The sequence below is a fragment of the Molossus molossus genome, unplaced genomic scaffold (assembly GCF_014108415.1).
Source record: "Molossus molossus isolate mMolMol1 unplaced genomic scaffold, mMolMol1.p scaffold_m16_p_12, whole genome shotgun sequence".
In the NCBI taxonomy this organism is placed as follows: domain Eukaryota; kingdom Metazoa; phylum Chordata; class Mammalia; order Chiroptera; family Molossidae; genus Molossus; species Molossus molossus.
In genome coordinates, this window is record NW_023425347.1 from 84,205,716 (window position 1) to 84,221,709 (window position 15,994).

The 15,994-nt window shown below is 52.9% G+C and overlaps 1 protein-coding gene across 6 annotated transcripts in view; it reads right to left on the reverse strand.

Moving 5' to 3' along the window:
• Positions 1 to 7,794: 7,794 nt before the first annotated feature.
• Positions 7,795 to 15,994, reverse strand: part of PTPRU (protein tyrosine phosphatase receptor type U) — a 76,456-nt gene continuing 68,256 nt past the window's right edge. For 2 of the 6 annotated variants that reach the window (XM_036256061.1, XM_036256060.1), the window contains 7 exons: positions 15,402 to 15,551; positions 13,906 to 14,079; positions 12,902 to 13,042; positions 11,394 to 11,519; positions 11,107 to 11,264; positions 9,208 to 9,343; positions 7,795 to 8,982 (listed from right to left, as the gene is read on the reverse strand). In XM_036256061.1, the coding sequence (XP_036111954.1) occupies positions 8,920 to 8,982; positions 9,208 to 9,343; positions 11,107 to 11,264; positions 11,394 to 11,519; positions 12,902 to 13,042; positions 13,906 to 14,079; positions 15,402 to 15,551 (948 nt within the window). In that variant the 3' untranslated portion in view covers positions 7,795 to 8,919. Of the gene's footprint in view, positions 8,983 to 9,207; positions 9,344 to 11,106; positions 11,316 to 11,393; positions 11,520 to 12,901; positions 13,043 to 13,905; positions 14,080 to 15,401; positions 15,552 to 15,994 lie in introns of all 6 variants that reach the window. The other 4 variants (XM_036256058.1, XM_036256057.1, XM_036256062.1 and 1 more) reach the window with 2 other exon arrangements.

Below are 15,994 nucleotides of genomic sequence, written 5' to 3' on the forward strand. Positions count from 1 at the left end.
TGGCCCACTACGCACACTTGGGTTAAGTATTGGTCACCAATCTTAGTTGTTTGTTGCTTTGGCTAGTGGGCCACAGTGGCATTTTGCATCCCCAAGAATTACCATAAATTCAGAGCACTGTCTAATAATGTCTAAAGATCTAGCTACCTTTTTTTTTTCTTTTACAAGTATAATCATTCCAGTGAATGGCCACAGGGCCCTGTTGGTGAAGACTTGGAGGAAGATTTGGGGTACATAGTCATAGTGCTGGTGCAGGAACCTTCTTCGAGGGGCCTGGCCTCCTCTTCAATAAGGGTTTCTGATCTGTGAGTTGGTTTAGGTCTGGAAACTGATGAGAAGCCATAACTCTTTAGTTTAGTGATTCAGTTCAGGTTTAGTCCACCAGTCCCAGAGGTTGGTTGGTTTTTCTGTTAGATAGGTCAAGCAATACTCTAGTAAACTATCCACCTATTTCCTTCCTAGGGGCACACTTATCAGTTAGTCACCACCAAATATCCCTATGGACCAAGGCATTCTGATTACTAGTACATCCCTGCTGTTCCTTATGGTAAAGGCACTTACCTTGTCTTTGGCCACTAAGCACTGCCACTAACCTCCACCTCTCCAGGACCCTATCATCCCCATGAAATCAGGGAGCCCATCTGAACGACAGCATACTCAAGGCAATATCTGGCCTACTAAGGTGAACATTCGGAGAATATCTTAAGGATATAGGGTCTCGCCTCATTAATATATTTTTCAATGCCTTAGTTAGGAAAGTGTCTTCTGGGAATTTTCATGGAACATATTTTGGGGGTAACTGTGCAGGTCATACACGATCAGTTCACTCCGACATTCTGTATCCTTAAACCTGTGGATTCCTTCTTCCACATGATTCCATGGAAGCTCTGACATCTCCACTCATTAAACATAAGCCACCTTTGAGTCAAGTTTCAGTCAACCAATCAAGTAAACTGCTTACAGCCACCTTCAGCTACACAAGCCAACGTAATAAATCCAAATCCATATCCACGAATTCAGAGTGATTTAATATTATCTTCTACCCTTAGAACTGACTACCATGTATATTCCCCAGGATTATGTCAGATCTTGCCATTAGCAAAAATCTTACCATTCTTCTATCATGTCAACTGACTCCTCCTGGATCGTAGTGTGCACCTGACCCTTACAGCATGCTGAGGTGTGATCCTTGTTACGAATATAATAGCAACAAAGGGTGCGTGTGGCAGGTCCTGAGGACAGTCATCTGCTTCAAGGCATCTGCCCCATATAAGGTGATCACAGGGTTTTCAACAAAGGAAAATTAGTCTCTTCAGATACAAGACGTCAAGTTCTTTTCAAGGGTAGCAGGAAGCTCAGAGTGACTCTCCATTTCATCCGAGTCCAACCGGATATCACTATTCCAAGTTTCAGGATCACATTCTTTCCTAACTTATAGCCAAACTCTCACATGAATAACTTGACAATGCCGTAAATTTAACTGATGCTTTAAATTCTGTGACCCTCATTAGTAAATATTTTATTTTCATCAATATCCGTTCTATGGCTACATGAAATAAGAGATTCTTTCATAGAAGCTCTGTGGTTCTCAAACCATGATTTGAGCTGAGAATTAAGTGGCCTGAGCTTATCATTTGTTTTCTTGAGTGCTTCAGTGTATTCAAAAGTCCATCCCACACCACAGTCCTTGCAGTCATAATCATTAATGTGATGGTCAAGTGTAGTAGTCACTTGGGCTCCCAAGACACTTGCTTCGGTTGGCACTGCATCAAAATCCATCTTTAGGATAAGTACGATGTCACTATGCTGTGGGTTACTAGCATCTCACGTCTCATTGGCAGGGAGCTCAGCACTGCGCTCAAGCCCACGGGCAACCAAACCAATCAAAGTCGTACTTTCGAGGGTCTGTTCCCTGGGACCACCCCTGCTCCCGATTCTGTATCAGTTAGAATCCAGTCAGGCAACAGAAGTCATAACCCATCATTTGAACATGAAATTTTTAATATAAAGACTTGTTAACTAGCAGAGGGTAATTAATTACTAACAGGGGTTAAAGAGGATGCTAAGGAACTCAGAAGCAGCAGGGAAAAGGCATCCAGAAGAAAGAATGTTCTGAAAAAAAAAAAAAAAAAAAAAACCAGCTATGTCTAGGCTGAGAGAGAGCAAATGATGAAGGAGCTAAGGACTGAGGAAAAGGTCCTCCCGGAAGACTGAGATTCAGACCAACCAGTGAGGGCGGGACGACCGCAAGAACATGCAGCCTCTAGTGGCCAAGAAATGTGCCAGGGAGTGTGGGCCGGCCCTGGCCTCTGGAAAGTGAGGCCTGAGGGTACACCTGGAGTTGGTTTACAAGAGTCACTGAGGTTTTGGCTCCTGTACTGGGTTGGGGAGCGGGAGGGGGTGGAGAATGGAAGGAGTATCAGAACCTGGAAAGTGTTTGCTGCTATCACCAGTGTCCCTCTCGCGCCCTCTACTGGCAAAGTCTATCATTGCTCCAGCACACAAAAGGGAACTGGGTCCAGCTCCAGTATCACCAAGCAGGGCAAAGAAGGGTGTCTTTGGAGCTCAGAGACAATAAATCCATAACTGGCATGGCAGAGAGGCAGACATGGAGAGGAGCAAAGCGTTCACTAGGGAACGCGCTCTGCCTTTGGGGGGGGGGGGGCAGGCATGGGCTGGAGGCCTGGGGAGAGAACTGTCCCCAGCTCTCTTCAAAAGGGGAATGCAGTCACAGAATAAACACAGCTCAAGAAAGCTACATTGTCCAGCTTTCAAATGAACATAAAATAAAATTCCTGGACAGGCTCCCTCTTCCCACCCCTGGGAGTAAGTAGGAAGTGGGTTGCGATGCATTTCATTTTTCTTGAAGAGGCTTTCTCAGCTCCTTAGCTTCTGCTGACTCAGGCCGCCCCCACCATTTGCAGATTCGCCTGATATTCAGACACTGATTCAGCAGCATTTCCAGCAGGCCTACTAGGTGACGAGCGCTGAGCCTGGGAAGCTGTTTGACTGAGGGCCTCTGCTAACCCTGTCTGCGCTGTCTGCGCTGAGCCTGGCTGGAGCCAGAGCTGAGAGGGCCGACTGATTCGTGGACAGAAAAGAAACTGCAGTTAATGTGGTTCAGGTTCAGGTTTGCCCGCATTTCTGTGATGATTCTAATCCTATGTTGGTTCTTTTCTCGCTGTGTAACCTTAAGCAATACGCCTCACCTCTCTGAGCCTGTTTCCTTATATCAAATGGTTTGGTAATATGTATCTCTCAGGGTTTCTGGGAAGATTAGGGACAATATCTACACTGAGAATAATGCAGGGACCTACCAGGGTAGGTGCCCAGGCCCATCAGACACAGCCCAAACTACACCCAGGGTTTCCCCGGACTCAGAAAGCAGATGCTTAGGCCAGTGGCCTGGCACCACCGAGCCACGTCAGCCCCATTGTCACTGATGTGGGTTTTTTTGTTGTTGTTCTTTTTTGTTCAATAACAGTTGGCATACAGTATTGTATTTTTTTCAGGTATACGGCATAGTGATTAGACATTAAATAACTTATAAAGTGATCACCCCAATAAGTCCAGTGCCCAGCTGGCACCATACATAGTTATCACACTATTATTGACTATATTCCCTCTGCTGTATTTTACATCCCTGCCATTGTCCCTGATGTTGAACCAATAGCACCCTCCTTGGAACAGGCTCCTAAAGAGCACCCAGTCCCCCCCATCCCTGGACAGATCAGGTGACGGAGTCCCAAAGACAGCAGATGTTTGCTCAAGGCCGCACAGTGAGCCAGCACTGGAACCCAGTCTCATGGCATCAAGCCATTTGACCATCTGGAAGACTAAAAATAATGTGCTTAGAGCGTGGGCTTTAGAGGAAGACAGACGGTTTGCATCCTGGCCCTGCACCTTTCATTCATTCAATTTCATTTTTCTTGAAGAGGCTTTCTCAGTTCCTTTGCTCCTGCGATATTCATTGAGTCTGTGCTAGATGTCATGCTCAGCGCAGGGGGCACAGGGGACCGGATCCACATGGCCCCCCTCTCTCACAGTCTGGTGGGAGAGGCAGTAAACAACCAACCAATGAATAGCAAGCTAATCATCCACTGTGAAAAGGCAACTAAGGCCCTGGCCGGTTTGGCTCAGCGGTTGGAGCGTTGGCCCGCAAACCAAAGAGTCGTGGGTTCGATTCCGGTCAAGGGCACATACCTTGGTTGTGGTTGTCCCCAGGCCTGGTCAGGGTTGTGCAGTAGATGTGTCTCTCTCACATCGATGTTCCTCTGCCCCCCCGCCCCCTGACTGAAGTTAAATGGAAAAATATCCTCAGGTAAGGATTTAAAAAAAAGAAAAGAAAATGCAACTAGGAACATAGGGAGCAGGGCCCTAAGAGTGACAGGGACAGTGGGGCAAGGAGGTACCTCAGGACAGTCAGAAAGGACCTCCCAAAGAGGGGCCATCTGCGCTGAGACCTGGACACCAAGAGGGACCAGTCTTGCAGAGACTGGTGAAGGGCATCAGGCAAGGGGCTCGAAGTGCTGAGAAGAAATGAGGCCAAGGGACCCCACCAGAGAAAGAACAAAGGCTGCATTGGGCCAGGCCTCCAAGGTCGGGGCCAGGAGCCCAGCTTTTATTCACAGAGCAGTAGGAGATCACTGGAGGGTCTCGGCGACCAGTGATGTTATCTGGCTTCCTTTTTTCAACCACTGGCTGCTGTTGTGTGGAGGACATTGGGTGGCTCTGTGGCCTTGGGCAGGTTGCTTAAGCTCTCTGAGCCTTGATCTGCTGTATAAAATGGGGATAACAGAACCTACCTCACAGGTTTCGTTGGAGGCTGACATGGTGACACACAGCACCACGCCCCACGTATCGTAAGTGCCGAATAAAGCTTTGCACGGTGTCCAAAGCCCTCATCCTCCACCAACAGGACATAGCTTGGCCTGAACCTGCTGAAACCACAGGTCCTTCCGATCCAATCCGCACAGCCCAGCCTCCCACTGCCCTGCGAGCACCACAGCCCATGGTTTTTATTTCTTCCATTTCTCAGATGGTCAGGACCGGCCTCAGTGCCCCGCGAAGAGGAGGCCTTCAGACTCAGGGCCTCAGACCCCAGAGTCCCTGCTCTCTCCACCACAGGGCAAGGAGGCTCTGCCTATGCAGTGACACCATGAGTTCTGCACTGCCCTCAGCCACAGAGGTATCTGTTAAGCTCTTGCCCATCAGAGGTCAGCCAAGGGTGGTCAGCAGGGTCCCAGTGACAGGGAGGCAGCCAGGTCCTGCTCTCAATTAGGGCCTTGCAAATGGCCTGAGCATCTATCAAAGTCACGGTTCCATCTCCTGGGTGCCCAGGATATAGAACATGTCCCAATCAGGGGCCGGCAGAGACACCGTGAGAAGTAGTAATTGCCTTGGCAGGTTCCTGCAGCCAGATTTATTATGACATAAAGAAACAAATTTAGCTCCTGGCAGTACTAGGCAGCTGGCCTATCCACGCTTGTAGAAATCCTATTTCCTGGGGTTGGGTGGGTAGGGGCTTCTACCCCACTCCTGCTGGGCCTGTGGCGCTGGGCAGAGCCAGGCTGGACCATCCACCTTCTTGTACTCTAAGAGGCCACCACCTCTGACACATTTCACAGCATCTGAAATTCAGTGCCCAGGTCTCAGATTACTCATTTGGTGTTGCGCCAAGTGATCCTCTGGTTTTTGACACCACCCAGACTGTCTAGAGAGCAAGGTGGTTAAAGGCCCAGGTGGTGGAGTCAGGCTCTGTCACATAGGCTGTGACTTTGGGTGAGTAAACTGCCCCTCTGAGACCCCATTTCCTCAAAGTGATCTCTACTTTGAAGACCTGTGGTATGAATTAAGTAAGGGATAAAAGGTATGATGCATCTAACACAGTCACGGGTGCTAAGCAAACAGTGATGGCGACCATCTTTATTATCCAAGGACTTCAGTATTTTGATGAGATGGCATTTATGGAGGGACAGTTACCGTGCTAGTTCTTTTTAAACATTCTGTCTCTACACTTCACCACCAATCCTGCAAGTAGGTGTGTAGAGTTTCTAGATTAGGAAACAGGGTGGTTAAGGCACTTGAGCAAGGTCACCAGCTGGTGGGATGCGGAGCGAGGGGTGGGATGCGGAGCGAGGGGTGGGATGCAGAGCGAGGGGTGGGATGCGGAGCGAGGGGTGGGATGCTGGTTTGTTGGTTCTGGAGCTGGCGCTCCTCCTAATACACAGCCTACCTTCCCAGCTCCTCTGAAAGGCCACATAAGGCCACTGATCAGACAGGCACAACCACACTCCCTACTTCCTTCCCTCCCTCATGCCAACATTTCTCAAGCACCAGCTCCAAGACCAGCCCTTTGCTGGCCAATGGACATAATAAAATGAAGGAAGAAATACTTCCTGCCCTTGGAGAGCTCAATACCTGATGGGGCAAAGAGTAAAGCTGTATCCACACTGCCCAGAGCCATGTATGTATCAGTTAGCTTTTGCTGCATAACAAACTATCCCAAAAAGAAAGAATAGTTTACTATCTCTGCCAGTTCTGAGGGTTGGTTAGGCAGTTTCTACTAACCTTAATCATACAGCTACACTCACCTGACAGGTCAGCCAGGATGGAAGGCCCCAAGATGGCCTTATTTGCAGGTCTGACAGCTGGTATGTGCCATTCACAGGTTGCATTGGTTCTTCTCCATGTGCCCTCAAATCTTCAGGAAGGCTAAACAGGCTTCCTCACATGGCAGAGTTCCAAGAGGGCAAAGTAAAAGCTGCAATGCCCCCAGAAGTCTAGGATCCAGAACTCACTTGACATCACTTACGCCCCATCTTATTGGTCAAAGTAAGTCACATTCTATTGCTTAGCCAGCATCTGACATACATCTGTAACCTATCATGTAAGGCTCAGCAGTCAGTTCAGAATGAGTATGAGCCAGTCAATCTAGCTAAGTAAGATCCTAATACATTTTTAATTCAGATTAAAGGATGTTGAATTGTGTGATCATTAGAATGGGTCATATCCCTTAAACAATAGAAAAACTGGGGCACAGAGAGTCATCCATGTGCAAACAGAATCAATACAGCATGGAGCCAGTCTTCATATGAAGAAACTGAGGCTCAGAAACAAGGGGTGTCTTGCCCAAGGTCATATAGCAAGTTTGTGAGTCAAGAGTGACTCAGGTCCCTACCAGCCAGCCCACTCCTCCCCCACTCCACTTCGAGGAAGCCTCAGGCTAGGAATGGGCTGAACCTGAGCAGCAGGACGACCATCCCCAGATGTGTCTCCTCTCTGCTGTGTGTTCATTAATAGCCTTTTCAGCACACCTGGCACCATGCAAGAAACTTAATCACAATGTCTTCTGGTCCTAACAGGATTGTTCTCATTTTACCGATGGGAAACCAAGACCCCGAGAGGACAGCTGACTTGCCACCCAGGGTCTCACAGCTGGTGAGGTCCATCTGCCTGACACCAAAGTCTGAGCCTCCCATGCTACCCCCAAAAGAGCTCAACCCAGATTCAGGCCCCCAAGAGTGAAAGGCAGCTCGGTGACCCTCAGAGGTCTCAGGATAAAGCCCACGGCCTGACAAAGTGCCTCAGAGGCCTGGGAGGAGGCAGCAATAAGCCAGAGTCCCTTGGAAATGGAAGGACCCTGAGTGATGCTCTGGTCCACACCTCCACCATTTATGGCAAAATGGATGCCAGACCAGCACACAGACCTCTGACTCCCAGCCAAGGGCCCTCCCACTGCACTGGGATGCCAAGCCCCCGTCAAGCTGGTCAGACACACACAAGGCCACTCTGTGGCATTCAGAGAGCACGTTTATTTACAAAGCGCTTTACAAACATCAGCTTATGCCTCCCCACAGCCCCCTGCGAGGTAGGTCAGTAGTCATATCTACAGTTTACAGATGGGGAAATAGAGGCACGAAATGGGGGTGTGGCCTGCCCCATTTTAAAGAGATCTTCCCACCCACCCATCAAAAAATAAAATAAACCAAAAAAGCACTGATCCTCCATCCCAAAATCTACCTTCTTCCTCTGAACTCTAAGGGTTGCGAGCACCCCTAATCTAACAGTCCCTTCTCCCCAGTTGGTAGCCTGATAAGGAGCCACAGGCACCTCAGCCTCCGAGGCTGTTGTTCAGCCTTGTTGCTCAGATTGTCACTGGCCCAGGATGAGCAGGACCAGCCAGTGAGGCCTGAAAGTTATAGGAAGAGGGGCCTGAGGTTATTTATGTCTCATTCTGCAGACACTAGGTCAGGCAGGGAAGGGGCTTCACATCGGGCAGGGGAGGGATGGCGATCCTGGTTCAGGGAAGCTCAGAGCACATGTCAGGGAAGCAAAAGTGGGAGGATCATGAGCAAAATATCCCAGGGGCTGCAGGGGGCAGCGGGTGGAGGAGGGGGGCTGCAGTTTCCCCTGGAAAGCCTCAGTCTGATGTGCCCACTGGCAAATCAGGGCAGAGCCCCGTCTCCCCAGGACCCTCGGGGACTGGGCCAAATGGGATTCTAGACACCAAGGCCCAATGTACTCCCTACTTATGTCGAACCATGCTGGGTGGCACCTTGGCCTGGTACACACTCCACCAAGGGCTGGGACACAGTCAAGGGGCTCGAGCCAAGGTTCCCCAAAATCAGGCAGTTTGAGATCCTGTCACTATGCCAGGCAGTGCCAGACCTCTCGGCACAGGCCATCAGGACCCTATTCAGGTGGGTTGGTCTTAGTCTTGCTAAGCTCCTCCTGGCCCCCAGCCTGCCCAGGGTATGGAGAAAGGCCCCGCCCACAGTGGAAGGCAGCACCAAGAAGGCCCATCACCCACTCCGGTGCCTTCCCTGTGGCTGAGCGGAGCTGGGAACGCAGGTCTTCCTCATCATCGGGGATGATGGGCCTGAGTGCACAGTGGGTGCTCCAGGCCAGGGGCCCCCGCTATCTTGACTCCAGCCCCTCCAGGTACTCCAGAGCCATATCATAGCAAAAATGATACTGATCCTGGGGAGAGGGAGAGAAGGAATCATGAGCCAGGCCCCTCTCCAGTACTGGGGGAGAAAGGGCAAGCATGAGACCTGACCCATCTTTGGGGAGAAGGGGGGAAATGGGAATAACATTTTGGCACCACAAGACTAATTGTGGGGAACCCAAGGCCCAAATGTGGGACCAGATATGAAAGAGTAGGTTCTGAGGGGCCTGGCTAGACACAGAGACATGGCACCTTACCAGAGTCTCCACCATATTGGGTTTGTAGTTCCTAAGCGTTTTGGCAGCAAAGAAAACGTCCACCAGGTTGTGGCAGCGAATCATCTCCAGGACTGTGGCGCAGGCGCAGAAGGTGCCGCTACGGCCACCCCCGTTTCTAAAGGAAAGACACAAAAGGTTTGGGGCAGGGCTTGGGGAGGAGGGGCGAACTCCAAGGTAAAGGGCAGGGCCAGGGTCTGGGAGCCCAGTGGTGAGGGGTGGGGCCAGGGAACCCCGAAGGGAGGGTGAGGGAGCCCAGAGGTGAGGGGCGGGGCCAGGGAACCCAGAAGGGAGGGTGAGGGAGCCCAGAGGTGAGGGGCGGAGCCAGGGAACCCCGAAGGGAGGGTGAGGGAGCCCAGAGGTGAGGGGCGGAGCCAGGGAACCCCGAAGGGAGGGTGAGGGAGCCCAGAGGTGAGGGGCGGGGCCAGGGAACTCAGAAGGGAGGGTGAGGGAGCCCAGAGGTGAGGGGCGGAGCCAGGGAACCCCGAAGGGAGGGTGAGGGAGCCCAGAGGTGAGGGGCGGGGCCAGGGAACTCAGAAGGGAGGGTGAGGGAGCCCAGAGGTGAGGGGCGGAGCCAGGGAACCCAGAAGGGAGGTGAGGGAGCCCAGAGGTGAGGGGCGGGGCCAGGGAACTCAGAAGGGAGGGTGAGGGAGCCCAGAGGTGAGGGGCGGAGCCAGGGAACCCAGAAGGGAGGGTGAGGGAGCCCAGAGGTGAGGGGCGGGGCCAGGGAACTCAGAAGGGAGGGTGAGGGAGCCCAGAGGTGAGGGGCGGAGCCAGGGAACCCAGAAGGGAGGTGAGGGGCGGGGCCAGGGAACTCAGAAGGGAGAGTGAGGGAGCCCAGAGGTGAGGGGCGGGGCCAGGGAACCCCAAAGGGAGGGTGAGGGAGCCCAGAGGTGAGGGGCGGGGCCAGGGAACTCAGAAGGGAGGGTGAGGAAGCCCAGAGGTGAGGGGCGGGGCCAGGGAACCCCGAAGGGAGGGTGAGGGAGCCCAGAGGTGAGCAGCAGGACGAGGATGGATCCAGATGCTATGAGGGGGTGGATTCAGATGCTAAGACTGACATCCAGAGCTGAAGGTATCTAGAAAGACAACCTCCAGGAGAACAGCAGATTCTGAGAGAAAGGAAGAAGGCATACTCCAAGAAAAAGGAGACAGCAACACAGAAGGGCAACGAGGCAGCAAGCAAAACCCAGAGAGCAGGATGGAAAATGAATCCTGAGAATACCCTCACCCCCAGCAACGCAGACACAGGTACAAACACAGGTTCACTCTGAGTCACACAAACCGCAGCCTCCTCTGTTCCTGCACCTCAGGATGTGGGGTACTTCTTGGGAGATGAGGGACTAGGCAGGCCCTCAGCCCCCTGCTAGGGGTCTCTCCCACTAGAATGAAAGCCTCAGAGAGCCAGTGTCTGCCCAGCTCAGCTCCCTATCCCTGCATCCAGCATGCCCAGCCCAGCACTGGGAAAGGCCAGTATGAAAGCATGAAAATGTGGGGGGGGCAAAGGAATGACTGCACCAGGCAGGAGTGAATAAATGAAGTATGAATGGTCCATGTGAGTGAGTGAGTGAGTGAGTGAAAACAGTTGTATGTGAGCATTCATGAACAAAGACCGGAAATCCATTGGCTTAAAAAGTGTACTTCAGTATCACGGGACTCTGACAGGACTCGGAGTCAAACATGACACAGAGTACTGGGTAGTTCTTCAGGGTTAAGTCTACACCCTGTAGACTGACTAGGATCCTCCAGGGAAGACTGGGCCAGGTGGTCTGGGAGCCCAGGGCGTTGGTGCCAGTCTTGAGGCCTTCTCCCACACTGGCCCTTCGCCCCTGGCCCTGGGCTCCCCAGCCCCTGCTCCCGCCCTGAGGCAGAGCCAGCACTCACAGGCAGTGCACGACAGTGCGCCCGTCCCCGCTCTCCGCCTGCCACTTGTCCACCTCGGCCAGCAGGTGCAGGAAGGCCTTCTTGGAGTCAGGTGTGTCCCGGTATGCGGACCAGCGCAGGAACTGGAAGTGCCGCACCAGCAGGTGCCCCTCCTGCAGCTGGGGGCATGGGCAGCCAGCCGGAACATGAGCACCGGGATTACAAGGCCCCTGGTGACTTCAAGAAGGTCATTACAGGTCATCCAACCACCACCCCAGTTCTCAACCCGGGGCTCCCAGATCACTCACCCTAGAGATGTTCTGCACCCGGAAGACACGGGCCACCAAGTCTTCATCCACTGTGCCTGACACAAACTCCACCTCCATGAGGCCATACTGCTGCCGGCCCGGCTCTGGCCAGTACTGCAGGCATGGCTGGTGGCACGAACAGAGAGGGCTGAGCAGAGCCTCGGGGCAGCTGCCATGCTCACCCACCCCCAAACCTCCAGTTACCCTGGAACTCCCACATACCCTGGCCCACCCACTCACTCCAGACTCCTCTCCAGACTCCCCACACTCCCCACCACTCACCCATGAGCCTGCAGTGCACATCTGCCTGGTGCATTCTGCACGGACACTCAGGTCAGCTGAGACGAACCCTTCGGAGTGGGCGCACTGACACTCACTGCCGAGCCACCACACAGCTTCACCTAACCGCTCACACTCCCCCACGAGCACACATGCCTACACGACACAGGCCTCATCAGCCCACTCATCCCAGCACCCGCCCCCCGGTCTTCTCTCACTACTTCTGCCTTTCAGCATCAGCTCTGCAGTAGGGTGTCCCTGATGCTGCAGCATAGCTCAGCACTTGCCCCAAGACCACTCCATGGAGTCAGGGTCCTAAATGTGACCCCTCCAGGCCACAGCCTCGAGACAGCAGAGGGATAGAGGAGGCACAGCCCACACACACATACATACACAAGTCCTCCAGGCTGGTTGGTCCCAGGCCCCAGCTTCTAGTCTCAGCTCTTCCTTATTCTAGGCCCGTTTCTCCACCTGTGAAATGGCCTCAAGCTCCTCCCAGACAACGCCATGCTCCATCTGCTTCCCTCTCTGACTACACCCCTGGGGTCCTGGCAACTCCTTGCATTCAGGCCTTTGCACATGCTCCCTCTCCACGGATCGCTCATCCTCCAACCTCAGAAGTGACTGTCACCCTCATTACCTTCATCCCTGCCGGGTACTGAGCGCCTACTATGTACTAGACGTGGCCCAGTGTAAGCATCCTACGTGCATCTGACGTGGCCGACAATAACCCCATGAGATAACAGGTGCTGTGCTGGTCCCCATTTCACAGAGAAGGAAAGTGAGGCTCAAACAGTTTTCTAGATCGAGCAGTCAGGAGGTAAGGAGGCTGGATAGTCTGCCTCAAAGGCCCCCCCGCTGGGCAGTTCAGGGGCTCTGGAAGGAGGCAGCCCAGAGTAGGGGACACGGCTCTGCCACTTCCCAGCTGTGACCGTAGAGAATTGCTTCACCTCTGTGGTATTAATTTTCTCACCTGAAGCCCATAAGTGCAAAGCAGAGTCCCTGATACACAGCAGGTACTTAATAAAAAGCTGCTATTTTTCTCCAGTCTGCCAACCTCGTTTTACAGACAAGGAAACCGAGGCTCCAGGAGGGAGCATGACCTGTCTAAGGTCACTCAACAATAGGTGGCAGACCTGAAATCCAACCCCTGACTTTCAAGGTGCGCCCTTGAATGCTGGAGACCCTGGCAGCAGGCAGGCGGCCCGCCCAGCCAGCCAGGCCCTCACCCAGGCGGAGTTGGACTGGTGCAGCTGGTTGAGCATGACGATGGAGGTGCATCCGTAGTCATAGACCAGCCGCCAGAAGTCAGGCGTGGTGCTCTGCAGCGGGTGCAGGGTCACGATGAAGGCTGCGCTCCGTGTGTAACTCTGCAGGGAAACCAGGACTCAGCAGGGCCTGTTGGCCGCCCTGGTCCCCTCCCACCCTGCCCGCTCAGATGTGCCCCACAGGACCAGGCTGCCTTCCTTGGCCCATGTCACAGGTCAGCCAGTACAATGAGGCCTGGGTGGGCAAGGTGAGCCCCAGGCCTCTCTAGGGTCCAAGCCCTTGGTTCTCAGTAACTAAATAGCAAAAGGTTCCCAAATGTGTGGCAATGGAAGCTTAGTCCTGGTAAGCAGAGGCTGGCCAAGCTTGTTCCCTGCCTCAGGGCCTCTGTATCTGCTATTCCTGTTTCCTAGAACAAATTTCCCAAGTGTTTACATGGCTTTCTCCCTCACTTCTTTCTGGTCTTTGCTTAACTGTCACTTCCTCAAAGAGGCCCTCCTTAACCCCTCATCAAAAATGGCCTCATCTGCCCTGGCCGGTTTGGCTCAGTGGTTAGAACATCGGCCTGTGGACCAATGAGTCGCGGGTTCAGTTCCAGTGAAGGGCACGTACCTCGGTTGCAGTTCATCTCAGGACGTGACTTGGGACAGTGACTTGCCCTTGGCCCCACCAGGACCAGCTAAAGCCCCCAAATCACTCCTACCCCAGGCTCTGCTGGACCCGATCCTGGAGACAGCCCTACCTGGACTCTACCACCCAGACCGCGCTCAGGCCAAGAGTAATACCCGAGGGGAGCACTAGCTTTGATGTCCTGAATGGATGCTCGCTGGAGACAGAAGGGTCACCCCAGAAAGGGCAAGAGGGTCCCAGAACCGGAGCCCTCAGTTCTACTCTCTGGCTCCTGGACCTCCCCAGGCACTGTGGGGTAGGGGAGAGTCCTAGAGCGTGCCCACGCCTGAGCCCTCACGTCAGTCAGGGCGGCGTTGATGTAGTTGTTGGGGTCCCCGTCGGTGGAGATGAGGAAGGGCAGGCAGCGGTCGGGCGGCAGGACGTCCATGCTGCGGTTCTTGTCCCGGTTCCGGGGCAGCAGGGCGATGCTGCACTCCTCCACGTCCAGTGGGGGGGTGACCGAGTTCAGCGTCTACAGGGAGTGAGAAGAGAAATGGGGGCGACATCGAGTGTTTACTGGGCCCTCACAGCCCAGGAAGGAAACTGGGCTGGTTATTAACCCCATTTTATGGATGGAGAAACTGAGGTCCAGAGAGAAGGGGGAGAGAGCTGGGACCGGCTCCCTGTCTCCAGGCCATGCAGAGTGTAACCGTAGACAAGCTACTGTATCTTCCAGGCTCTTTTCCTTCAACCATAAAATGAAATAATAATGTGCCTCCCTCCCGGGGCTATCAGGAAGATTAAGTGAGATAATGCCCAGCACCCAGCACTGAGCCTGGCACACGCAGGGCTCAGTGCACAGAAGGCACAGAGACAGTCGATACTAGCTTATCAGGTGCTTTCAAGGAGACAAGCCCTGAGAGCCCACGTCTTCCACAGAGTGGAGTCCAGGGACCTGGCAGACGTAGTCACCTTCCTTGGGCACAGCCCTGTCTGAACAGAACTCCAGTCGGGAGCACCTGGCACTACAGCAAGCCAAGGCTCTGGACTCCACCCCCTCTTGCCTTCATACCTCATGCATCCTGACTCATGGGCTCTCAGTTTCTTTCTCCTGTCCTTGGGGATCCCTAGCAAGGGGTCCCCAGTCTCTCATGATCCCCAGAGTCCAACATCCTCCTCCAGGAATCACAGGCAGCATTTCCTGTGACATCACTCTGCCAGCTCTAGAGCACCAGGCACCCATCCTGTACACTCCAGGAACCTGGGAATGGAGAGGACATTGGGGTCTCTGTCGCCTAGTGACCACACTCTGGACCACTACAGAAGGACCTGTTTCCAATCTCCTGACAGTAGAGATGATGTGAGCCTAGCACTGCTGGGGTCCAGGGTGCAGGTCAGAGAATGAAGCCAAAAACAGAGGAGAACAAACCAAAAATAGACAGAGACTAAGTCTTGACATCATCATCTGAACACCTGGATCCAGCTATAACTGAAGCTGCACCATCCTCAGACTTTTCAGTTACAAGAGCCATTGAGCTAGATTTTTGTTACTTGCAACCAAAAAATTCCTGATGCATGGGCAATATTACCTATCCTTTTCTGGATGAGAAAACTGAAGTTTGGAAAGGTAAAGTGAGTATTCACTTAACCAGATAAGCCAAGATTTGAACCCAGGTTTATCAGACTTCAAACCTCCTAAGCACTTTGATGCACCTTCTCCACTATCTCAAAATCCTTCTGAGTAGCCCAACTCTGACTCCTATAGGCCTGAGGACCTCCAATACACACACACACACACACACTCAAACCACACCTATGTACCTGTACACCTATACACATGCACTCATGCCCCACCTGGAACTCTTCCCGTAGCTGAGAGGAATTACTCTGAGGGTCAATCCGGATCATCTCCTTGTAAGTAGCCTTGAATTCACTGACAGGGATGGTGGTCTCCCCACACAGACAGGCCTCCAGGATTGCATCATGGATGAAGATATACTGCTCCTAGAACAGGAGGTAAGAATATGAGGAACCAGGAAGGGACTAGAAGCTAGAAATGGGGTGGAGGGGGAGCAGGAGGAAGCATACTCAAGGTTGATGTGGAGTTCAGCCACATGTTACTACAGGTTGGACCAACCCTACTTGAAACAACAGCCTTCATGGGTATGTTCACTTATATTTCATTCCTATAACAACCCTGCGAGAAGCTCTGATGGTGAGGGGCAACCCAGGGTCACATCTATGAGGACAAAGACCTGGGCATATCTTGATTGCAGAACCTATGACCTTGGCCCGCTGCTATTTGACCTCACCCAGCAGAACACAGGGGAGCTGAGTTTGGGAGACCCTGAGAGGTTGGCAGGCCACGTTTGGGGATGGGAAAGAATAAGGGACATCCTAGGGAGGGCAAAGCCTAAGGACGCCCTTCTGATACCAGCTTTGACTCC